The sequence below is a fragment of the Geotrypetes seraphini genome, chromosome 12 (assembly GCF_902459505.1).
Source record: "Geotrypetes seraphini chromosome 12, aGeoSer1.1, whole genome shotgun sequence".
NCBI classification, from domain to species: Eukaryota; Metazoa; Chordata; class Amphibia; order Gymnophiona; family Dermophiidae; genus Geotrypetes; species Geotrypetes seraphini.
Genome location: NC_047095.1, coordinates 23,892,134 through 23,916,953, shown reverse-complemented (window position 1 = coordinate 23,916,953; position 24,820 = coordinate 23,892,134). Strand labels below are relative to the sequence as shown.

At 42.4% G+C, this 24,820-nt stretch overlaps 1 protein-coding gene across 23 annotated transcripts in view; it reads left to right on the top strand.

The window, feature by feature from the left end:
- BRDT (bromodomain testis associated) overlaps window positions 1-24,820 on the top strand; it is a 244,221-nt gene that overhangs the window by 156,105 nt on the left and 63,296 nt on the right. For all 23 annotated transcript variants that reach the window (XR_004536616.1, XR_004536631.1, XR_004536629.1 and 20 more), the window contains one exon: window positions 22,088-22,149. Coding sequence is in view for 2 of the 23 variants with exons in the window: in XM_033916331.1 (XP_033772222.1) it covers window positions 22,088-22,149 (62 nt within the window). In the remaining 21 variants the exon portion in view is untranslated. The remainder of the gene's footprint in view (window positions 1-22,087; window positions 22,150-24,820) is intronic.

Genomic DNA, 24,820 nt, shown 5'->3' with positions numbered 1-24,820 from the left:
ATTCTGTCTCTCCACAATGGCCTTATCCTCAGTGAGCGCCCCTTTTGTTCCTTGATCATCCAACAATCCCAAGGATTCCCTCACAGGTTTTCTGCTTCTGATGTACCTAAATAAATTATGAGTTTTTGCCTCTTTTACAAGTTTCTCTTCATATTCTTTCTTAGCTTTCTTTATCAATGCTTTGATCTAACTTGCCAGTGCTTGTGTTTCTTCTTATTTTCTTCATTTGGATCCCTTTTCCATTCTTTAAAGGATTTTTTTGGCTCTCGTGGCCTCTTTCACTTCACCTTTTAACCATGCCAACTCTCGTTTCCTCTTCTTTCCACCTTTGCTGATACGTGGAATACATCTGGTCTGGGCTTCCACAATGGTATTTTTAAATGACATTCATGCCTGGTTTACAGTCCTAACCTTTCCAACTGATCCTTTTAGCTTTTTATCATAGTTGCCCTTTTGAAAATTAAATGCCTCAACAGTAGATTTCTTTTGCGACGTCACTCCCAGTATCAGCTCAAATTTGATCACATTATGATCACCATTTCCCAGCTGACCCAACATCGTTAACTCCCATCCTATGCCTTTGGTTTAACACTTTATTTCTGGGATCTTGGAGACGAAGGGTAGGTTGAACCTATAGATGCAGGGCACGTTGGGGTCAAGCATGGTTTTTTTTCAAGATTAGTCTGATAACCGCTGATTTCTAGTTTGCTGACACTACGCCCATTTGTAGAGAGATGTTGATGAGAGGAAGGATATAGTCTACAAAGGTGTCCTTCACCACCATTAGGAGGTGTGGTGGACTGAGGGGGTCTAGGTTGGAACCGGCAGGATGAATACTGTCAAATATCTTAGTGATGTCATTGTGGGAGACAGTATCAAAGTGGGTTGGGTTCCTAGTTGTAGTTTTAGTTTCCTTTTCTAGGTTACAGGGGGTGATATGGTATGGTAGTGTCCCTTGGATCAGGAATTCCAGCAAATGTTTGCTCTGCCAAAGGTGGATTCCCTGGTAGCCCAGGTGACCAAACACACTTCCCTGCCTGCCAAGCAAGAAGGCATAGTTTTTAAGGATTCGTAGGCCTGCAGAATGGATATAGTCCTCAGGAGACAATTTGAGGCTCTAGTTTTAGGGATTAAGGCTGCAGCAGCGGCCTCCTTCATGGCATGTGCCTGTCATTCTAGGCTTCAAAATCAGACCCTGTCGGAGGCTGGGTCCCTGCCACAGCTTATGTTATCTGGAGTAGCCATGGGAAAAATCTCAGCATATTTGATCTCTGCCTATAATATGCTTTGGATCAGACAATGAGTGGATGATTCGACCTCTAAAACAATGCTGAGCTGGCTCCCATTCAGGGGACAGATACTGTTTGGCAAGGGCCTAGATGATCTTATGGCTAGTGTAGGCTAGGGCCTAGATGGCTGTTTGGATAGGGCCTAGATGATCTTATGGCTAGTGTAGTGATCTTATGGCTAGATCACTGGCCAAGCTGTTTACCAGACAGCAAACCCCGAGCAACCACATGATATAGCTGGGGGTCCTTTCATGGGTCACAGCACTTCCACCAGTACTTAACAGGGGCTTCTACCCAGAGAACTTTCAAGGTTCCAGAAAAGCCACAATGATGCCAACTCTCAAGCCGCTCCACTAAAGATTGGAGGTTGGCTCTCAGACTATCTGGAGGCCTGGGAACAGATAACAACTGACTGCTGGGTCCTGGAGATTATTAGAGAGGATTATAAGATAGAGTTTGCGTGCCCTTTCTCCGACTGGTTTGTGTATTCTCTTGCATTTGAGCAATCTTACTACCATATATTCTCAATAATTGTTTGAAGATATCTCAATACAAAAATATTCGCAGAGTCCAGTAAAAGAATTCACCCAATTAAGATGAATCCTTAATGAGGTCCGAAAGGGGTATCAGACAGCCCAACAAACAGATATGTTTGAAGGGAATAACTCTTCATTTGCCCCACGGTACCTCCTCCTCCGTATTAATTCTGCTTTTTTTCTGCTTTTTTTCTTTTATACTTTTTATCAATAGTTACTGTCACTTGTGGTCATTTCTAGTATTAAAGTCTTATTATTTCATACAGTTATTCATGAATCTCAATTCTGAATACTTAGTTTTCAGCCTTGAAAAACATTCCCCTGATCGCCAACGCGTTTCGGATTCTTTGTCAAGGCGACATGGGGAAAGCTGAAATCCAAGAAACAGCATAATTAGCACTATAAAATTTAGCATTATACATATTTAACTGCGGAAAGCTAAACCCTCCCACTGCTTAAACATTAACGCTTACCTATTGTTGTGAACATACATAACATACCGCCGCACAACTTATCAAAGGACAAGCCGCGGCATTCTGACTCTGGAATTTAAATACCCACCCTAAATGACGCCATATCCGGGGGGGGGGGGGAAACTCGTCTATTCTGACCAACAGAGATGTTTACAAAGACCAACATTAATTTAAAGGTCCGCTTGCGCTAACCAATCTGATGACTCATTAAGCCCCTTAGGCGACATGGTATCTAATATGAACATCCACCGGAGTTCGCACCGATTAAGCCTCCGGGCAGTGTTCCCTCCCTCCCACCCTACTGTAATACGGTCTAAAACTCGCCACTTCAGATCTTTTAAGGTATGACCACAGCTTATCCAATGGCGGACAAGCGGGGACGACTCGTTATGAGTGTGAACTCTAGATTTATGCTCCGTGAGACGGACCCGTATGGGGCGAGTGGTTCTCCCCACATACAGCTTTGGACAGGGGCATTGAATTACGTAAATAACGTTATCAGAATTGCATGTAGTATTGTACTTAATCTCAAATATTTCCCTTGTACTAGGATGGGTCCAAACTTCCCCAGGTATAGTAAAGCTACACCATTGACATTGGCCACACGGAAGGTGACTCCCACTTTGGAGCCGAACTCTCTCCTGGAATTTATTGTGATTTAAATATTCACCCAGATTTCTTCTTCTCCTATAAGAACAGATAGGATGATCGTCCTGCCCGGAGGCTTAATCGGTGCGAACTCCGGTGGATGTTCATATTAGATACCATGTCGCCTAAGGGGCTTAAATGAGTCATCGGATTGGTTAGCGCAAGCGGACCTTTAAATTAATGTTGGTCTTTGTAAACATCTCTGTTGGTCAGAATAGACGAGTTTCCCCCCCCCCCCCCGGATATGGCGTCATTTAGGGTGGGTATTTAAATTCCAGAGTCAGAATGCCGCGGCTTGTCCTTTGATAAGTTGTGCGGCGGTATGTTATGTATGTTCACAACAATAGGTAAGCGTTAATGTTTAAGCAGTGGGAGGGTTTCCGCAGTTAAATATGTATAATGCTAAATTTTATAGTGCTAATTATGCTGTTTCTTGGATTTCAGCTTTCCCCATGTCGCCTTGACAAAGAATCCGAAACGCGTTGGCGTTCAGGGGAATGTTTTTCAAGGCTGAAAGCTAAGTATTCAGAATTGAGATTCATGAATAACTGTATGAAATAATAAGACTTTAATACTAGAAATGACCACAAGTGACAGTAACTATTGATAAAAAGTATAAAAGAAAAAAAGCAGAATTAATACGGAGGAGGAGGTACCGTGGGGCAAATGAAGAGTTATTCCCTTCAAACATATCTGTTTGTTGGGCTGTCTGATACCCCTTCCGGACCTCAATAAGGATTCATCTTAATTGGGTGAATTATTTTACTGGACTCTGCGAATATTCTTGTGGATTCTCTGGCAGGTCAGCCAGAGTAGGCAGAAGAGGTCCGAACAAAGTTGCGAAGGTTGCTAGATATTCAAGCCATAGAACTAGTTCCTCCAGAAGACTCAGCTCTGGCAGATACTCCCATGTACTTTGTCATGCCTAAGAAAGGTTCAGAGGAGTGAGAGACACATCCTGGATCTCAAACATGTCAAAGCAGCCTTAAAAATTCCTCGGTTTCAGGTGGCAACCATTCAGTCCGTCATCGCAACGGTGGAGCCAGGATAATTTCTGGCTACCCTAGTTTTGACAGATGCTTACCTTCACATCCCAAACTTCCCAGAACACAGAAAGTTCCTGAGATTCCATGTGTTGGAGAATTACTGTCAAATCTTAGCGCTTCCCTCTTGGGCGGAAGCATGGGCAATTCCACCCGAGGACATTTGTAGATCAGCAACTTGGTTCTGCCTTCATACCTTCTCCAAATTCTACAGAATGGACTTAGCAGCATAGGAGGATGCAGCTTTCGAGTCCTTAGTACTAAGAGCAGGCTCATCTATCCCACTTTAGAGTTTGGGGATGGCTTAAAGTATGTCCCTATGGTTCAGCATACCATCCCTGTTGCACTGGAAAAAGAAATTAGGTTCTTTCCTTGATAATATTTTTTCCAGTAGATAGTGATGGTATGCTTAACCCCCCTGCATAGCAATTTATTTGATGTCCCTGCTTTCTGACTCAAGGTTAATGATCACCTCCATAGTTAAGATTTCACTGTTGGTCAGACCATTGGATTAAGAAGAGATTGTATATAAAATTACAAGGAAGGAATGGTTGAGCTCATAAATGTTCAAGCTCTTTATGTTTCTTGCTTAACTTTATTTTCTTGGATTCATTGTTCCTCTCAGAGACTTGTTAATGTTTTGACTACATTACTGTTTCTTCAGTGATTATTTTAATCTCATCTGAGCAGATCAGACACCTGGTTTCAGGAAATTCCCCATATCTCTCCTTCTCCTGTCTTCTTCTGTAGGCCAGTCGCCAGTTTTGGTATGAATTGAAGGGGACAGCAGAGGTGGAGAAAGAGGAGGAGTTGAAAAGCTGTGATTGCTATCTTCTGAAGTATGCTTACGAGCACAGATGGATAACATTATGGTTCACCATCCCTATCTACTGAAAATTATATTATCAAGGTAAGAACCTAATCTCCTTTTAATACCAGTGTTAACTTCATGGCATTCACTCCTTAACCATTCCCTGCATTAGTTTAACACAGCAGCTAACATGCAATGTGCTATTAGTGTACACTAACTGCTGCATTAAAAACACCTAATGTGGAAATTTCTATTGGATAAAGGCATGAGGAGAAATATGTCTTGTAGTTAATGTGGAGGTCATTACTATGTGGTATCTGTTAATGCAGCAGATAATGTAGAACAGGTAGAGAGCTACACCTCTAGATGTGTGTCCATTGTTCCATATTAATTACATGGCTGCCATCCCTGAAGAGCTGGGAATACCTTCAACTGGATTACTTCTATTTGATCTACCAACTTGCTGATATGATCATGTTTCGAACAAAAAAAATAAATAAAAGCTCTGCACTAGCAATTATTGTTAGCAATGTTAGCAATATTTTAGCAATATGTTAGCAATTATTAGAAAAGGGATGGTTAATAAGATTAAGAATGTTATAATGCCTCTGTATCGCTCAATGGTGTGACCTCACCTTGAGTATTGCATTCAGTTCTGTTCTCCTTATCTCAAAAAAAGATATAGCGGCACTAGAAAAAGTTCAAAGAAGAGCAACCAAGATGATAAAGGGGGGTGGAACACCTCTCGTATGAGGAAAGACTAAAAAGGTTAGGGCTTTTCAGCTTGGAAAAGAGACAGCTGAGAGGAGATATGATTGAAGTCTACAAAATCCTGAGTGGTGTAGAATGGGTACAAGTGGATTGATTTTTTTTTTACTGCATCAAGATTTACAAAGACTAGGGGACACTCATTGAAGTTACACTTTTAAAACCAATAGGAGGAAATATGTTTTCACTCAGAGAATAGTTAAGCTCTAGAATGTGTTGCCAGATGATGTGGTAAGAGCAGTTAATGTAGCTGGTTTTAAAAAAGGTTTGGACAAATTCCTGGAGGAAAAGTCCATAGTCTGCTGTTGAGACAGACATGGGATGGTAGCATGGAATGCTGCTACTATTTGGTTTTTTGCTAGGTACCTGTGACTTGGATTGGCCTCCATGAAGACGGGATACTGGGCTAGATGGGACCATTGGTCTGATCCAGAAAGGCTATTCTTATGTTCTTAATCTTTGTACAGTGGTCTGCATTTTGACTACCTTGTTTCCATAGGGAGTTCACAAATCAATCTGTCAGAGGCCTGGTAAATTTCAGCTTGTAGCCAGACTGAATGATGTCCAAAACCCACTGGTCAGACGAGATGCGCACCCAAGCCTGCAATAACACTGAGAGCCTGCCCCCGATATGCAGAAAGACCTCCCTCAGCCTGGCATCATTGAGACTTTTTGGCAGAGGGAGGCAGAAGGCTGGTTATGCGAACCTCTGCCTGTAACGCTGGGAAAATCTCTGAGACATGGAGCTTGAATAAGGATCGGAACTGGAGTCACAAAAATTAGTGTCCCGAACCTCTAGAGGTTCTGGGTCTGGCATCAGGCTGGGTCTTAAGGTGACAGTCCATCATAGAATTCATGAGATCATCCAAGCCCTTGCCAAATAACAATTGCACCTTAAAAGGACGCCTTACAAGAGTAGCCTTAGAGGTGTAATCACTGGCCCACTGTCTAATCCAGAAGATACGGCGAGCAGAAATCGAATATTCCGATACCTTACCCAGGATCCGATAAGATCATACAGGTTGCCAACAACAATCTATTCAGCCAAAAGAAGCCGAGGAGGATGCTCCACAGCCTCATTATCCAGAGTAAGCAGACTAGACAAGTAAACGTGCCTGACAAAAGGACACTGCAAAGGCAGGTTTGATTCCCAAAGCTGATGCCTCAAAAAGTCTCCTAAGAACCATATCCTCATTGGGAAAGGAGGTGCGTTTAGTCACCTGTGCAACCAAAGAGTCCACTTTAGGCTGACCAGGAAGCTGCTGGAACTCTTGCTGCATAGGGTATAAACAGGACATAGCCCTTGTCACCTTGAGAACGCCTTCCGGAGAATCCCCATTGCTCTGAGATCAGATTGCTCATATCAGGATGCCAGGGAAAAGCGGAAGTTTGTACTCTGCAAAGGGGAGAGAGAAGAGGAGGTAGAAGGAGCCGTCTGAGTGACTAAAGTCAAACACAGAACTGTAGGATCATCCCTAGGTTCTAAGGCCAAAGAATACAAAGAGCTGGTTTACTGTCCCGAGTACCCCACCAAGGAGAGGGTGTCCCTGGAAAACAAGGGGTCCGCAAACTGATCATCATCATAAGCATCGCCCACAAAAGGATCAGCTAACTCAGGAACAGCAGCAGACTGAGAAGAGGACGTGACTATAGAGGCAAAACCGCTGAGAGACAAGTCTGAGGCAGAGCAGAACTGCACAGGGGAAGCACGGAAATGCTGAAATGTATTTAAAAAATGTTTCATAAATTTTGCGAAGGCCTCTGGACCATGGGGCTTAGAGTCACCTTGTGATTATTTCACCCTGTGCTTCTTGGGCTGTGGCGGATCTGCAGCTTTGCGTATGGAATTTTCAGCTGTGCTGAGCCACAAAAATAAGGAAGGCCACCCCAAAAGGCTAGCTGAGCATTTCAACACTCCCGTTCTTAGTCAAGGGAGAGGCTATGCTTTGCGCTGCCACTTCTTCTGGCCGTGTCATGTGGCACGTGGTGCAAGGATGCTCCTGAGGCACTAAATTTGTGAAATCCTGGAAAGTATCCATAGTAGGAGAGCCCAAGGACTCCATCTCAACAAGTTTTGAGGCAAAATTTGCAGATTTGTGAGAGCAGGAATCTTTTGTAAAAAAAAGATTGCTAAAAATCCAACATGGCCACCGCTAAGAAAGTCGTGCTAAAATTGCAATTTTTTTTACACATAGGAAAGTTCAAAAAAGGTGATTTTAGGATTTTTAAGGTAGGGGAACACAGGAGGGACAGGCAGAAACCCTCAAACTTCTAAATATTCATACCCCCCTCAATTCACTTAACAGGCTATGACAGCCTTACTCACTGTGACCTTTGCTGGAGATGTGCTGCAGCCTGCCTCAGCTCTCTTACAGTATCTGGAATAAAAGAAAACATTGCCTCATGCTGGTAATGCCTCCTTGACATTGATCTTCAGGCTGCCAGACACGGTGCCTGACTGTACCTCCACCTCCATGGACTGACAGAAGCGCTAAAGGACGGGTGGAGGCGAAAAATCAGCCTGCGCCCTGAGAGACACCATTGAGCCTTCAAAGGACAACAAACAGCCTATGCACGAACCCTTGCTAAACAGAAGATGAGGAAAAAGTGGGGACGGCCCCAAGCTCCAAAGAAACAAATGCAGGCTGGACCAACAGGTACTACCAGGCTTGTCTACTGCAGACCGGAGTCTGCTTCTTATCTATACAGGCACAAAGAAATCCCGAAAAGCAAATAAAATAAGAATAAAAGGAAAAGCAGAATAGAAACAGTCCTTCAGGCACTCGTGCAGAAGGGAAAAACTATAGGTGGTGCTAGAGTTCTCAGTGAAGTAGAGGAGAGTCAAAGAAAAAATCCAGACTGGATTCCCTCAGCCTATGGCACGTAGCCATTGGGAGATAACCCACATGTCTAAAATGTCTCACCTATTGCACTGGAATCAGATATATCCTGGATATGGGAGAGCTTCCTAGGCCAAGTCAGATTTGTGAGGCTTTTGAGACAGTGGTAGCTAGTCTCATAGGATGAAGGTGAAAGTAGATTGGTAGCATAGATTTATCATGGAGGGTTCATGCACAAGAGGTATAGCTGTGTATGCTATGTGTAAGGTAGGGTTAAGGAGTAAAGGTAGATAAATAAATCTGCTTGTTACAGGTCATAGGAAAAGTGATGAACCAAACTTAGAGAAAATCTGTGGAGACGGGAAAGCAATTACACAATTAGCAGAAAAAACAGGTTTGCATTTAAAAGTTACAACAAAGCATGTGTAAGATCAGATTGCAGAAAACAATTGCCAAATAGAGAAATGTACATTAATCTATTGAGGTAAGAGATATTCCCCACAAAGAAAAAAAAGACTGAAATCAGATATAAGCTTTATAGACCTTTTAAATGCTTGAATGAGGGGTGCAGGGAGGGGCTCAGCTAGAAAGAGAACTGGTCACAGGTAAGTGATGAACCAAAAGAGAAAATCTTGTCTCAATCTTTTTACTAACACCCTCACTGTGCATGTGACACAAATGCACCCCACCTCACCTCAGACACTCCCACTATACCACTGCCCCAGACAACTCACCTACAACTGACACCTCCTGTGTACATCACCTCACTGGGCATCTAAGATACACAAGGCTCTACATCTCAGACATCTCACTCATAGCTGCCACCTCATACACAACCCTACTGTGCCAGCTACCCTCCTATATAATCCACATGTCCCCTTCTGCCCTATGTACTATACCTCACTTCGTTCACATACTCCTGCCCCAAATACCCATCCACTCACATCTTCCATCCTTGCTACTCACCAACATATATTCTTTGTCCAGACACCCCTCAATTTCCATAGCTACCCCACACTATCCACACTGGAGTTCTAAAGAGGTCTCCCTTCCCCAACACATACAACCCTGACCAAAGTGACACTATATGTACCATTCAATCCTAGTTATGCTGCTGCTTCTCAAATAAAAATATGAAGGTAGTTCAAAAGTCATTTGCAAAACTTGACTACTGTAACGCTTTATTAATAAATATCACCCAGAGAGAGAAAAAACGTCTTCAGATAGTTCAAAACACAGCAATAAAACTAATACACAATTGCAAAAAATTTGACCATGTCACACCACTCTTGATTGAATCACACTGGCTTCCTATTACTCACCGGATTACCTTTAAAATATTACTTTTAGTTTTTTAAAACACTGATTACAAACGAACCCCAATTCATCAACAGATTACTCATTCCATATAGTACTTCACGCTCTTTAAGATCCACTAATCAAAACCTTTTAACAGTTCCATCATTAAAAATTATTGGAACTCGTCGCACTGACATTTTTTCTGTTATAGCCCCTCAATTATGGAATAGTTTGCCCCAGTATCTCAGAGTAGAAAATGATTTGAAACAGTTTAAAAGTAGTTTAAAAAGTTTCCTTTTTAAAGACGCGTTTAATGTATGAATTTAATTTTATTGATTCTTTTTCTTTCCATTTTTTTATTTTTCTGATATTCCCCATACCTGTTGTTTTTTACCATTAATGTTCTTTTAATATATACAATTGTAGTTCTACCCATTCTTTCCTTATGTGTCCGTTAGTCTGTATGATTTTATTTGTTAGTTTTTATGATAATGTACCTAATTTTAATCAATCTGTTATATATATTTTTATCTGTAAATCGCTTAGCAAATTAAATTAAGCGATCCAACAAGTCAAAAATAAACTTGAAACTTGAAACTTGCAAGCTATTACCCATGAACAACAAAGACAGCCTATATGGACTTAAATATATGTTTGTGTTTCAAGTTTTATTAGCCTTGACATACTGCTGCTTTAGTGCAGCATTTCGGCTGCTTATAATGAATAGAAGGTCTGATTTTGCTGTCAAAGTCCAGGAATGACTTGATGCACTCTCAGATAAATCACAAACTCCTATTTACATTTAGCTTTTATATAATTTTTCTATGTACAAATATATGTCTAGATAATGCTACTAAAATTTCTTTGCACATTTATTCATGAATATTGTACTTGAGCTCTTAAAGGGAAATGAATCCCTTCTTCAGATACTGGGCATTGGGTTACTGGAAATTGTTTATTTGGCATCTAAAAAAGACCCATATTATCTCTGAAGCTCACATATGACACCATCTTTTGATATATTCTTATACTAATTCAAGAAAAGGTAGCTGAATTCTTTGCAAATTGATTTCTCCAGAATTTCAATTCTGCCTTTTTAGCAAACTGCATCAAATATGGGGGCCTCTCTTTCTGAAGTGAGTTAAGCAGTGGCTTCACATTTAGCACATGCTAATTCCTGTATTAATTGAGCAATGTGGAACGGGGTGTAGAATGGACAAGGCATGCACCTTGCACTTAAAGTGAAGTACAGTATCGCTTAATAACAATATAGCAGATGTCACCCCTTGAGGTGGTGAAAAGTGCATCCATATGATCTGTAATGCAGGTAACATGCATGAAGTGTACTGTCTCTGTGCTAACATAGAGGCTTTGCAATTACTGCATGTTAATTTTGTATATTCGTGTACAGTAACTGCATCCTGTTTGCTTTCTTGGCCATGCTGCACATCGGGCAGAAGGCTTCAGCGTATTGTCTACAATGACACCCAGATCCTTTTCTTGAGGACCCGCCCCCCAAGGTGGAACCTAGCATCCAATAACTATGATTTGGATTATTCTTCCCAATATGCATCTATTTGCATTTGTCCACATTGAATTTTATCTGCCATTTGGATGCCCAATCTTCCAATTTCCTAAGGACTTCCTGCAGTTTTTCACAGTCCGCATGCATTTTAACAACTTTGAACAGTTTAGTGTCATCTGCAAATTTAATCACCTCACTTGTAGTTCCAATTTCTAGATCATTTATAAATAAGTTAAATAGCACCAGTCCCTGTACAGATCCCTACGGCACACCGCTATTTACCCTCCTCCACTGAGAAAAATTGCAATTCAACACTACCCTCTGTTTCTTTCCGATAACCAGTTCTTAGTCCACAATTAAAATCCCCCATGACACTTTAATTTTCTCAGGAGCCTCTCATGAAGAACTTTGTAAAAAACCTTCTGGAAATCTAGATACACTACATCAACCGGCTTGCCTTTATCCACATGTTTACCCTAATTCCACTAGATCCTCCCAAAAACTGAAACTATCATTCCCCTCTGCAAAAGGTATATCCCGCGTAGGAAAACTAGGAACATCCCTCCCCTTTAGAACCACAGAACTCTGGAACAACCTCACATCCCCGCTCAGAATTTCAAGCTCCCTCCAATCCTTCCACAAACACCTGAAAACGTGGCTCTTTTCAAAAATCTAACACCTCCCGCTCTTTGGTACCCTGTCCCTCTTTATCGTCCTAGCTCCTTTCCTATAACCCTTCATTGTAGCTCCTTTTCAACCTAACCCTGTAAACCGTGCCGAGCTCTACGCTTGTGGAGATGGCGCGGTATACAAACCTAAGGTTTAGTTTAGTTTAGTTTAAATGCTTCATATATTTTATTGTGCTAGAGAAAGGCTTAGACGATTTCTTACACACATCAATGTAGCGCACAAAGTTCTGCGCTTTTGCATGGAGACAGTGCGGTCTGTCATAGGGGCAGTAGCCCCGGGAGAGTTCATTGAGGCTCTAACAGAGGCTTACTTACATATTTCCATTTATCAGGAGTGCCGGAAATTCTTCCGATTTCATGTTCTGGAATATCATTAACAGTTTTCAACTCTTCCTTTTGGCCTGCTATGGCGCCTCGTACCTTCACCAAGATGATGGTGGTTGAGGCAGCTCACTTGAGGAAGATGGGGTTGTAGGTGCATCCGTTCTTGGATGCTTGGCTGATCAGAGCTCCCTTGTTGGCTGAGGGTCGGCGAATGGTGGATCATGTGGTCGATCATGTGGTCCAGGTCCTGGAAGATATGCAGAAAACACAGCAGTTGCTACCTTCACAAACCGTGAAAGCAGAAAAAACAAGATCGAATACCATTCAGTCACCTTCGTTGTTTTTTCTGTTTCCAGGTCCTGGCAGATTGGGTTGGATTGTGCTTTACAGGAAAATCAATTTGACCCTGACACAGTCCCTGGAATATCTAGGGGTCTTGTTCGACATGGCAGCTGGCTGAGTTTATCTTCCAGAGGCACGCAAACAGAAGCTATACTCTCAGATTTCTTTCCTTCTGGGCAAAGCAGCTCTGTTTGCGTGGGACTATCTCCAGGCCCTGGGGGTCCATAGTGGTCACCATAGATGTGGTTTGTTGGGCAAGGGTGCATATGCGTCCTCTGAAGCACGTGTTGCTCTCATGCTGGTTTCCGCAGATGAAAGTGTTGCAGGCAGTTCTTCCTTAGACTTTGGTGGCCTGGGCCAGCATGAAGTGGTGGCTCCTTCCACAGTCCCTCTCCAGGGGCAAGCCACTGCAGATTGCGTTTTGGGTGGTTGTGATGGCAGATGCCATGGAAACAATCGTCCCATTCAGGGACGTTGGATGCCCTCTCAAAGGAAGTGGTCAATCAACCATTTGAAACTGTGGGCCATTTGCTTGACTCTAGTGAAATTGCAAATGACTCTGTAATGCCAAGCATTCCAAGTCTTCTCTGACAATGCGACAGGAGGACACAAGAGTGCTTCTTTGGCTCAGAAAGCCTGTCTGCTCTTTCTCTGAGCGGAGCGTCATCTCTAAGCTCTTTCAGCAGCGCATCAGGCAGGAGTCATCAATGTTTAAGTAGACTTCCTCAGTAGACAGACCTTCCAAGTTTCCAAGTTTATTTAATCTTTGATATACTGTTTATCAAATATATACCTAAACGGTTAACAATTATCAATGTTAAAAAAGAAAATTAGAACAATACAAACAATACAATACAAACTGACTTACTGGAACCAATAAGGGAGAGGCGGGAACTGGTAAGTTAATGAGTACATCGAGATGGGAAAAAAAACCCCATAAGAGGGAGGGATGAGAGGGGATGGGTTTGAAACAAGAGGGTAGGGTAGGGTTTGCTTCAAAATAAGTGTTTTGATTTAGTGTTACCAACTTCATGGAAAAACTCTAATTGGACTCTAATTGAAATGAAAGAAATCAGCAGTCGTAGGCGTCTTTGAAAAGGAATGTTTTGAGTTTAGACTTGAACTTTTCAAGAAAGGTTTCTAATTGGAGGTCCGACGGAAGAGTATTCCAAAGTTGGGGCAGTGATCGAAAAGATAGTTTTACGGGTTGTATTGAGAAATAATTCTCAGATAGACAGGACTGTAAGCAGATTTTGAGTGTTGGATCGAAGAGTCCGGGAAGGAGCATAAAGAATTAGAAATTTATTGATGAAAGCTGGTGAATTGGACTGTTTGGTTTTGAATGTTAGTAAAAGTGATTTGTAGATGATACGGTGAGGGATGGGTAGCAAGTGTGCTTTACACAAGAGGGGGGTGACATAGTCAAATTTTTTTGCTTTTTCTAAATAAGTTTAACAGCAGTATTTTGTAAAAGTTGAAGCCAGCAAGTTTCCTTTTCTGTAATGCCTTGATACAGTGCATTGCAGTAGTCAATGTGGGAAATACCTAAAGAGTGAATCAAGATGTTGATAGAGGGGGAGGGGTGTCTAAGAGAGAAACGATAGAACATAAGAATTGCCGCTGCTGGGTAAGACCGGCGGTCCATCCTGCCCAGCAGTCCGCTCATCAATGATAACTCCAAGGAGTTTGATTTTGTTGTCAATTTGGATTGGGCATGAATCAATATTGATAGGCTGGTTCAGAGTTACTTTTGGAGAGGTAGAGAAAAGTACACCCTTGGATTTAGAAATGTTCAAAGAAAGTTTGTTTTGTCGAAGCCAAGAGCTAATTTTAAGTTTATTGTTGATTTCTACTATTTCTTTGGATGCATTTGAGTTTAGGGGGTGAAGCAGTTGAATGTCATCAGCGTACATGAAAATAGTAAATCCTATGGATTGTGCTTAGGTAAGTAGTGGACTCATAAAGATGTTGAAAAGGAGGGGAGAAAGAATGGGAACCCTGTGGGACTCCGTAAGTTTGAATTATGGTCGAGAATGTGGCATTATTGACCTAGACTTTTTAATTCCAATTTTGAAAGTAGGAAGTGAACTATTGCAGAGAAGTTCCAGCAATACCTATGGATTGCAATCTTTTAAGCAGTAAGGAGTGGCAGATGATATCAAAGGCCAATGTAAGGTCAAGAGATATCAGAAAAAATTGATTTGCGGTGGTCTTGAAAGTAACGAATACTTGTGATCAGGCCGATTAAGGATAGTTCGGTGAAATGATGTGCTGAAAATCCTGTTTGGTAGGGGGGGAGAGCATTGGTTGATTTATGTTGGGGGTTAGTTTCTTAGCATAGGGAGAGAGTGAACGAACGATGGAGTAAAGTGCTGAAGAATTACGTGCATTGTTTCTTGGCCACTTGTAGGGTGTTTTTATAGAGGGTGGCTTGATCTTTGTATCCAGGTGAGTGGGTGCCGTCCTTGGCAGCATTTCAAGCCATTGTGCGGCACTGGGGTTGGTCTCACTTTGGCCCAATGGCATCAGCAAGGAACTCAAAAGCCGCCTGATTTTTTTCAGTCACAGATCCAAGCCAGGAAGTAAGGCCTAGACGCTTTAGTAGAGCCTTGGCTGCAGGGAGTACCACTGTATGTTTTCCTCCCTGGCCCATGATAGGCCTGGTCCTTCACCGGATTATGACTCATTAGGGAAGGGTCATTCTGGTGGCTCCAGATTGGCCTCATAGACTGTGATACACAGATCTGATGCGCCTTCACATAAGTTGTGGCCTTCAGTTGCGGGCTGTTCCTGACCTCCTCTCTCAGGGTCTATTCTGCATGGAGGATCCCTATCACTTTGCTCTTATGTCATGGCAATTGAGTGCGAAGCATTAGAGCACAAAGGCTATTCTGATGTCAATTCTACTCTTCTGAAATCTAAGAAGTCAACTACTTTGTCTGTCTACGCCAAGGTGTGGAAGACTTTCCAACATTGGTGCGACCAGGAAAGTGTGGAGCCATATTCTGCTTATTTTTCAGTAGTACTAGACTTTCTCTAAATGGGCCTTGATAAGGACCTCACTGTGGCTTCTCTTCAGGTCCAAGTTGTTGAACTCTTTTGTTTCAGAGCCCAGGACCGTAGTCTCTCACTTGCATCTCACCCTGATGTGGCCAGATTTCTGTAGACCACCAATCAAACTGACGTTCCCTTTGTGGGACCTTTTCTTGGTTTTCTCTGGCCTCACCAAGGCTCTGTTTGAGCCTCTGAGAGATGCTTCTCTCTTGGACTTGATGCTACAGGTAGCTTTTCTGGTCACCCTTACTTCAATGAGATGTGTGACAGAACTCCAGGCTGTCTTGTAGAGAACCTTTCTTGTGGATCTCAGAGGCAGGTATTTTTCTCCACACAGTTCCTTCGTTCCTGCCGAAGGTAGTGTCGACATTCCATGTTAATCGGGAAGTATGCATGCCTGTTTATTCAGCCTCATGGTTCTAAGAAACAATTACTGCATTTTGCAGTAATTGATTGTCCACAGAGTTCTTCTACGCTATCTAGAGATTACAAATGAGTTTTGCCTCACTGACCATCTTTTTGTGCTGACCCATTCTTCTAAGCAGGGCACCCCCGCTTCCAAGACCACCTTTTCCAGATCTGTAAGGCCATTTCATCAGCCTACATTCTTTGCAGTAAACAGTCTCCTGTTCTATTAAGGCACATTCTACCAGGAGTATGGCCTCCTCGTGGGCCAAGGCTAGAGCAATCCCCTGAGGAGATTTGTAGGGCAAATACTTGGTCCGCTCTGTACACATTTGCCAAATTTTACAGAGTGGATGTGGTGGCATGACAGGACTCTGCTTTTGGGTCCTCGGTCTTGAGAGTTAATGCAGTCAGCCTGCCTTAGATTTTTTGGGACTGCTTTTGTACATCCCACATGTCTAGAATGACTCACCTATTGCTCTGAAAAAAAAGAGATTATGTCCTTACCTGGATAATATCTTTTTCAGTAGATAGGTGAGACATTCTAGACTCCTACCCTGTCCTTCCTGCACCTGCCTACTGTTTCATTTTGTTTATGCTTTTCCAAGTTTCTTGGATGCCAGCCAGCCCTTTTAGGCCTTGACGAATTCTATACATATGTTCAGATCACAAACAGGGGTACTTCCTAAGCTCCTTTGATGCTGTGGTTAGCTGGTAGTTGTTCTAATGTTCCTTTTTTGAGCACAACTGGTTCTTGGGAATGTTCCCATTGGTGACCCTACTTCATGTTCTGTGTTGGAGTTCTTGGTGCTTGGGTACTAAGTGAATGTGGTGCTAGAGCTCCCAGCGAAGTAGAGGAGAGTCACATAAAAAAATCTGGAGTGGATTCCTTCTGCATATGGAACGCGGCCATTGGGAGATAACCCACATGTCTAGAATGTCTCATCTATCTACTGGAAAAGATGATATCAAGATAAGGACATAATCTCTTTTTGTGCACTAAAGAAGTGCCTATTGACTACTATCTCCCCTTCCACCATGACCTATGTGCACCAACTCCTCTTGCTATTATTGTTTTACCCCAATCTCTTTTCACCCCAAAGCACTTCAGCCACCTCCACCACACTACTCACTTTTTGATTTCACCACCTCATCTTCCCTTTTGTCCTCTTCCCTCTTCTCAGCCCTAGAGCTTCAACCCTTTCCCCCTCTCATTCAACCATCTCCATGCTACCTGTATGTATCTGTGACTCACAGTTCTCCCCTATGCCTCTCCCATACTCATCCATATTCTCTTACTCTCTGCTGGGGATATCATTCCCAATCCCAGTGTGCAATATAACAATCTTATCTCTGTTATTCTTCCCCCTTCATCTCTGCCTTTCTTGTGTGCCCTTTGGAATATCTGCTCTGTCTCCAACAAACTTACCTTCATACATGACCTCTTTATCTCTCAAACCCTCCACCTGTTAGAGTTAAAGGACCTGGATCTGCCCTGAATACTTTGCTTCAGCTGCCACCCTGTGTCATAGAGTCTGCCTTTTCTCACATACATCTCACCCAGATGGTCATGGAGAGGTGGTATTTATTTATTTATTCAAGGGAGCTCAGAACAGTTTACATTAATTTTTGCAGGTACTCAAGCATTTTTCTCTGTTACTCTCACCATCTTGTAGATATCAACCCCTTCTTCCACCTCAATCTCATTCTTCTCCCTCCTTTGAATTCCATGCTATCCATTTATTTGCTCCTCTACCTCTCCAAGTTGCAGTCATTTACCCCCCCCCCCCACACACACACCTAATAAGTCTCTCTCCTTCTTTCCTCATTGACTTTGATTCCTGGCTCTCCTTCTTTCTCGAACCCTCATTTTCATCCCTCATCCTTGGTAATGTCAACATCCATTCTCTATCTCCTATACTTCCAGGATTCTTGCCTTAATATCCTCATATAATCTCTGCTTGTTCTCCACCACCACTAGACTGGCCATTGCCTTGACCTTGTCTACTCTTCCAACTGCTCTACCATACAATTCTGCACCTCAACTCTTTCCCTCTCAGACCATCATATGTTAACCTTCACAACTCATCACCCTTTCCCCAAGACCCAACCAATCACATTTAGGAACCTTCAGGCTATTGACCCTGACACCTCCACCACCGTCTCATCCCTCCCTTCTACTACTATGTCACACAAGTCTGTCAATTAAGTCATCCTCTCCTACAACACCATTCTCTCCTCTGCTCTAGATACTCTTCGCTCCTCCCATCTCATGTCTTGTAAGGCACGCCAAACCACATTCCTGGTTGACCCCCATCATCAGTTACCTGCGCTCCTGTGCCTGGTCTGCTGAACAGCTTTGGCTTAAATCTGACTTCATACACTTCAAATTCCTGTTGACATCCTTTCAGTCTGTGCTCTCACTTGCCAAACAAGAATACTACTCCCATTTAACTAACTCTCTTAGCTCTAACCCTCACCATCTCTATGGCATACTCAACTAACTACTCAAAGTTCCCCGACTTCCAATCCCCCCTTTATTTTCCCCAAATAATGGCAGAGTTCTTCTACGACAAGATTCCAAGATTCACCTTGAGTTTTCAACCAGGTCACCTCCCCCCAACCTCTCCTTCCAGCTGTCCACTCTGCCAACTTCCCTTCAATCACTGCTACCTTTTTGTCCTTTTCTCAAATCACTGAAGAGGAAACTGCACATCTTCTCTCCTCTTCCAACCTCACTAACTGCTCCTCTATCCTGGTTCCCACCAACTTACTCAGTGCTATCTCTCCCACTGTCATCCTTCCTATCTGTCACATCCTCAACCTATCACTCACCACTGTAACTGTTCCTGATGTCTTCAAAGATTCTGTAGTCTCACCTCTCCTCGGAAAACCCTCACTAGACCCCACATCCACCTCTAACTATCACCCCATCTCTCTCTTTCTCTTCTTATCTAAGCTACTTGAAAGTGCTGTCCACTGCCATTACCAGGACTTCCTTTCATCTCAAGCTATTCTTGACACACTTCAGTTGGGCTTTCACCCACTCCATCCCACAGAAATTGCCCTTGCTAAAATCTCTAATGACCTGGCTGAATCCAATGACCTGTACTCTATCCTCATCCTTCTCGATATGTCTGCTGCCTTCGATACTGTTGATTATCAGCTACTCCTCGATACACTGTCGTTGCTGGGTATCCAGAGTTCTGTTCTTTTCTGGTTTTCATCCTATATATCCCATCACACTTTCATAGGTCAGGGGTCGGCAACCTGCGGCTCATGAGCCACATGCGGCTCTTCTGCCATGTAGCTTTGCCTCTCCAGGTCCTGACCCTTTAATCTCCCAACCCCATGATTTGCCCCCTCTCCTGGGCCTACCGAGGTACTTGGTGGTCCAGTGGGGGTCTTCATGGAAGGTGTGCAGCCCTCTCACTCCTGCCTCATTGTGGCTATCTTCTAAAATGAATGCCGTGACCTTTCACGGCAGCTTGTAGTACTACAGGAAATGCCATGAGTAGCTGTGAAAAGTCACTGCAGCCATTTTAGAAGGCAGCTGTGTGACGGCAGGAGCGCGAGGATCACACTCCTGTCACGAAGATCCCTGATGAAGCATCAAGTACCTCAGTAGGCCTGGGGATAGGGGATCATGGGGTTGGGAAGGAGAATTAAAGGGTCAGGGCCCAGAGAGGGGAGAAACCTTGGCTATGGGTTGGGGGAAGGGGGACGGGCAGGGAGGGAGGGAGGGAAGGGAGGTACAGAGATCTATGGAGGGGTTAGAGGGAAGAAAGAGGGGAGAGAAGCTAGACTTTGGGGAATGCCTTTCCTACTGATCTCCGACTAGAAAACTCATTGGACAAATTTAAAATCAAACTCAAAACCTTTCTTTTTAAAGAAAGCTTACACTCTTTAATCCCTATCCTCTTTGACAGCTCTTCTTTATTGCAGAACTCTTGGAAATCAAAACACTTCTCTTGAAGCGATCCTTCCCCAAATGTATTTCCCTCCCCCCCTAACCTCCTTTTAGTTTTATTTTTATTGCGATGTATTCAATTTACCTCCCTCTCCCCATTTCCCTTACGTTTCAATGTACATCAATGCATATATGCCTCCGTCTTTTTAACCTAAATAAGATTTTACTTTTTAATTATATTTTATTGTTAACCATTTAGACACTTGTATGATAAATGGTAAATCAAAAATAAAGAAACTTGGAGAGACCTGGAATATCTCAAACTCCCTTCTCTACCCATTGAGTCTCTTCTTAAATCTTGGATCAAATCTTTAGGATAAATTGGCTCTTTGCTTTAAAAAGGTTGCCAACCCCCTAGTATAGGTGGATCCTCCTCCACTGCTATCCCACTCTCAATTGGTGTACCTCAATGCTGTGTCTTGGGCCCTCTCCTTTTCTCCATATATATCCACTCGGTGCATTGATCTTCTCCCATGACTTTTAATATCATCTCTATGCTGATGACTCCCAGATCTACCTCTCCACACCAGACATCTGTACAGAAATCCAGGCCCGAATCTCTGCTTGCCTGTCCAACATTGCCTGTCTGTTCATTGGGTTAGTCCATCTTATCTGTACTCTTCTTTTCCACCACCAAATCCAGACTCCACCCCTTCTATCTTGCTGCACCATATGCCTGGAACAGACTTCCTGAGTCAATACATCAAGCTCATCTCTAGCAGTATTCAAATCCAAGCTAAAAAAACATTTTTTCAAGGCTACTTTCAACACCTAACTCCCGCTCACCGTAAGATACCTATGTTTATCCTATCATTCTCTCTGCTAGATACTTTCCCAACCCTATATGTCCTGTCTGTTCAAATTAGATTGTAAGCTCTTATGAGAAACTCCCATGCACCGTAAGATACTTATATCTATCCTATCATTATCTCTGCAAGAAACTCCCCAACCCTATATGTCCTGTCTCAAATTATATTGTAAGCTGTTTCAGCGCTATAGAAATGATACATAATAGTAATAGCGGGTCTGGTCTGGGGCAATGGCACAGACAAGGGTGTCTGAAAATGATACATAAGAGTGTTGGAATTCAATAGAGGGTGAAGAGGAACATCCCCATTCCCCCTTCCTTCTCTGTCCTCCAACCCCCACCTCCCAATGGGCAAACCTTTTGTCAGTTTGGAGCACTGATAAAAGATGAGGGCAGCAAAACACTGTACTTAGTTCTAATAGTGTTCATACACTGCCTCCCAATCTCATTCTTCCATTACCCCATGTAGCCCAGCAGTAGAAGTGCTTAAGTGCATCAGCTCTTCCTGCTATGGGCCAGTATAAGCTGCTATGGCGTAGTATAAGCTGTAAGATTATGTGGCTATGAGTATGACTACAAGGCTTGACTTTACAGAAATAGGAGAAAATATACTTAAAGCACTTCTTTTGTAACCCAGCCATATGGGGTCATTGAGGAACAGGGTCTTGAGGCAGCACTGATAAAACCACTACACTACGGAAACTTGCCATAGCACTGATAAAACTAAGTATAGTGTCTACTTTGTTCATTTTCCAGCATGCAACCATCATTACTGCTATTATCGTTCCTCAACCTTTGTTACAATTGCAAGTACAGTCTGTCCAATAGGTGGCTCCCTGTTCTCTCTAGGACTCGCTGTTGAAAACGCCTTCTAATATTTTTTGAAAGTCTGTCAATTCACTTCTTTCTTATTTTGTATGCCAGATATAGATATATACTGTATATTTTAATCTAATACATATTACACACATAGACTGGTTATTATTGTACTTTAGCAGCATTAAGTACTGCAGATAAAGTTGATAAAAATAGTCCTTTACCTTTTTTAATACCAGTTGCAATTAAACATGAAAGTCAAATGTGGAATGGGTCTATCTAAATGCATATTTGTGTTTGATGGTGCCAGGTTCTTGTAAAAATACAGGTTACAATTAACATTTTGATTTGTGCTTTTTAAATGCTTTTGCTTATAGAATAAGACTTTACAATTGTATGTACACAAATGTTTGAGTGCCGCTGAACTCATTTTATATACATTTACAGAAGTGTTCCCAGAGAAAAAAAGAGCTAAACAGACTGCATCTTCTGGTAGAAAACAAGTTAAGGTAAATGCATGTTCTCCTGCAAACGTGTTTTGCTAATGAGGAAGGGCAAAAAAAAAAGGTAATTGATCAGATCTAACCATTGCTTACCAAATTAATGAACTTTAGATGATTTTAAATCAGATACTATCATGTTTTGAATGTTACCCTCATTCTGATCTTTCAGTTATTTTTTCAAAGAAAGCACTATAGATTCCTCTATCCTACTGTAACACAGAGATCTGTGCAAATATAATCTATTATCCCAGGACAAGCAGGCAGCATATTCTCACATGTAGGTGACGTCATCCACAGAGCCCCGGCACAGACAGCAAAAAAGTGCACCGGCACTTTAAGAATTCAAAGCTTAATACTGCCCGCACTGCGCATGCACGAGTGCCTTCCCGCCTGACACTAGCTCGCAAAGTCATCAGTTTTTCTTTTTCCACGGAGTGAAGAAGATGTATTTCTTGTTTCTCTGTCGAGTTGCTTTCCTGTTTAAATTTTTTAACAAACTTTTTCAAGAATTTCAATTTCATCTTCACTTTTCTTATAAAAATCAGTGAATAAGAGTAGTAGATAGTTGATGCATGCCTTTCTACAACCGATGATTTTACCACGTTGACACAGATGCATCGCAGTGGACAGTGCCCTGCCAATTAAGCATCGAATCCATTTGATGCATAGCTTTCTGGGCGATACAGGTTGCCATTTCTGAAGCCTTTTCAGGCTTCGACACCTGTGGCACTTTTCATACCACTTGATGTTATATAGTCATGGTGCCTCTTCTTCATCGATGGACATTGATACAGATTATTTTGAAGTGCAGTGTCTCTCCATCCTCATCAAAATCACCCACTCCGAAACAACCTTCTGCACCGATGGTACCAGCTGATGAGCCATCGATACCAGTGCATACTTTCAGGGAGAAACTCGATTAGTTCTTCAAGATGGAGCTCGGTAACATGTTAAAATTGCACTGCATGTGAGTGCTAACATTGACTCCCTTGGTACCGGCCCAGTCTACGCTTAGCACTACGAGGCCTCAAGATACTGATGTCAGCTATTGAGCTACTTCTCATGAATCTTCTGCGAGGCATCATCACTCCCCATCTTGGATGACATTCTACCTCCAGGCATCGATCTTCACATCGAAGTTCTCCATCGAGGCATTGATCCACTACTTCAAAGTATAAAAAAGAAACTTACTCTTGACAGAGCACTAATTGCTGTTTGAGGGAGTGTTTCATCGAAGCGGCATTAGAGCATCGAAGACAGTTGAAGCATCCTCGTATGTCTGCAAAAATAAAAATTCTGCATGTTCAAGTTCAGTTTATTTAATATACCGCAAATATAAAACCAGAAGGCAAATCTAATCGGTTTACAATATAAAAAATTTAAAAACAAACAAAAATAAAACCACAAAACAAATTAAATAGGGTAAGAACAGAAAGAAGACAAAAACGTAAAGGAAAACAATTGAGAACTTGAGGAAAGAGGGAATCAGGGATTACAATAAAAATAAAAAGGTTGTGGAAAGGGATGAACGATGTGGTAAGGGAGGAAACAATTTAAATCTGCCCATACAGAAAAAAAAGTAGCCATCAGGAGAAAGTAAGTTAAGATATAAAGGCCAAAGAGAAGTAGTATGCCTTTAATTATGCCTTGAAGGTTACAAATGATTTCTCTGAATGAAGGTAAAAAGGCAAAGAATTCCAGAGAGTAGGAGCTATAACACATATTGAATTATTCCTATCGAAATCCAGAAAAAGTTATCTAAATGAGGGAATTACTAATAACTGCTGTTGTGAGGAACGTAATGTTCTTAGAGGCGAATATGGGACCAGAAGACTATATAAAAACAAGGGAAGACCGCTTGAGAGAATCTGGTGGAAAAGAATATTATATTTAAAGGGGATGCGATTTGACACCCGGAAGCATGTGTTCTGATCTTAGAAGCGGCATGATGTGATCGAAGTTAGAACAGTGATGGAGTAATTTCACTGCAGTATTCTGGAACATAAGCAGTGCCTCTGCTGGGTCAGACCAGGGGTCCATCCTGCCTAGCAGTCCACTCATGCGGCGGCCCATCAGTTCCAGGACCTGTATAGTGATCTCTATCTATACCCTTCTATCCCTTTTTTCTTCAGGAATTCATCCAATCCTTTCTTGAACCCTGATACCGTACCCTGTCCTATCACACCCTCTGGAAGCGCATTCCAGGCATCCACCACCCTTTGGGTGAAGAAGAACTTCCTAGCATTGGTTCTGAATCTGTCCCCTCTTAATTTTTCCGTATGCCCTCTCATTTTTGTAGTTTCTGAAAGTTTGAAGAATCTGTCCCTCTCCACTTTCTCTATGCCCTTCATGATCTTGTAAGTCTCTATCATGTCCCCTCTAAGTCTCCGCTTTTCCAGGGAAAAGAGCCCCAGTTTCTCTAATATTTCAGCATATGAAAGGTTTTCCATACCTCTTATCAATCGCATCGCTCTTTTCTGAACCCTCTCGAGTATCGCCATATCCTTCTTAAGGTACAGCAACCAATATTGGACGCAGTACTCCAGATGCGGGCGCACCATTGTCCGATACAACGGCAGGATGACCTCTTTCGATCTTGTTGTAATGCCTTTTTTCATAATACCCAGCATTCTATTTGCCTTCTTAGAGGCCGCTGCGCACTGTGCCGACGGCTTCA